The following is a 1342-nucleotide window of genomic DNA, read 5'->3' on the forward strand; positions in this document are numbered from 1 at the left end:
CCCCCTCTCTCCTTCTTTCCTCCCCTCCTCCTGCTCCTCTGCTCCTTCTACCTTCCTCCCCTCCTCGTCATCCTCCCCCTCTTTCCTTCTTTCCTCCTCTCCTCCTGCTCCTCCCTGCTCCTTCTAACTTCCTCCCCTCCTCGTCTTCCTCCCCCTCTCCCCCTACTTTCCTCCCCTCCTCGTCATCCTCCCCCTCTCTCCTTCTTTCTTCCCCTCCTCCTGCTCCTCCTAACTTCCTCCCCTCCTCGTCATCCTCCCCCTCTGCTCCTTCTACCTTCCTCTCCCTCCGCTTCATCCTCCCCCTCTCCCCCTACTTTCCTCTCCCTCCTCCCCCTCTCCCCCTACTTTCCTCTCCCTCCTCGTCATCCTCCCCCTCTCCCCCTTCTTTCCCCCTCTCCTCCTGCTCCTCTGCTCCTTCTACCTTCTTCTCCCTCCTCGTCATCCTCCCCCTCTCCCCCTTCTTTCCTCCCCTCTTCCCCTCCTCCTGCTCCTCCTAACTTCCTCCCCTCCTCGTCATCCTCCCCCTCTGCTCCTTCTACCTTCCTCTGCCTCCGCTTCATCCTCCCCCTCTCCCCCTACTTTCCTCCCCTCCTCGTCATCCTCCCCCTCTGCTCCTTCTACCTTCCTCTCCCTCCGCTTCATCCTCCCCCTCTCCCCCTTCTTTCCTCCCCTCTTCGTAATCCTCCCCCTCTGCTCCTTCTTTCCTCCCCTCCTCCTGCTCCTCTGCTCCTTCTACCTTCCTCCCCCCCAGTGTCAGTACAGTTACCCCGTGGAGGTCCTGAGTGATGTGAAGAGGCTACGCTCCTCCTTCTCTGATCTGCGCCTCCATGTGGATTTTTACTGTGAGTTCAATTAACTGCTGCAGCACTTCCTGTCTGTCTTTAACAATAAAAGTATCTCATGTAAGACTTTGCAGGTTAGACATGTTAACCCTAAACATCACTGGTACGTTATTGATGATCAGTGATCAATAAAGCTGAGGGTGTGGTGTTGTCTCCTGCGGCAGGTTTTCCAAACAAAGAGAAGAAGAAGCTGGTTTACCTGGCCGGGACCGTACCTGTTCACTATGAAGGTGAGAGACCCTGAAAAGGAACCAGCTGATCCACCACTTCATCTGCTTCATCCTCAGTTTGTTACCCACTTTCAATCCAGTTCACTACAGCTGCACGAACCCACAGTCTTTAATCCGGTTCACTACCGCTGCACGAACCCACAGTCTTTAATCCGGTTCACTACAGCTGCACGAACCCACAGTCTTTAATCCGGTTCACTACAGCTGCACGAACCCACAGTCTTTAATCCGGTTCACCACAGCTGCACGAACCCACAGTCTTTAATCCGG

The 1342-nt window shown here is 55.2% G+C and overlaps 1 protein-coding gene across 4 annotated transcripts in view; it reads left to right on the forward strand.

Annotated features, from left to right (window-relative positions):
- si:dkey-181m9.8 (E3 ubiquitin-protein ligase RNF31) overlaps window positions 1-1342 on the forward strand; it is a 25166-nt gene that overhangs the window by 879 nt on the left and 22945 nt on the right. For all 4 annotated transcript variants that reach the window (XR_006825345.1, XM_046051191.1, XM_046051192.1 and 1 more), the window contains exons 2-3: window positions 752-842; window positions 1007-1072. Coding sequence is in view for 3 of the 4 variants with exons in the window: in XM_046051191.1 (XP_045907147.1) it covers window positions 752-842; window positions 1007-1072 (157 nt within the window). In the remaining variant the exon portion in view is untranslated. The remainder of the gene's footprint in view (window positions 1-751; window positions 843-1006; window positions 1073-1342) is intronic.

The sequence above is a fragment of the Micropterus dolomieu genome, linkage group LG06 (assembly GCF_021292245.1).
Source record: "Micropterus dolomieu isolate WLL.071019.BEF.003 ecotype Adirondacks linkage group LG06, ASM2129224v1, whole genome shotgun sequence".
Classification (NCBI taxonomy): domain Eukaryota; kingdom Metazoa; phylum Chordata; class Actinopteri; order Centrarchiformes; family Centrarchidae; genus Micropterus; species Micropterus dolomieu.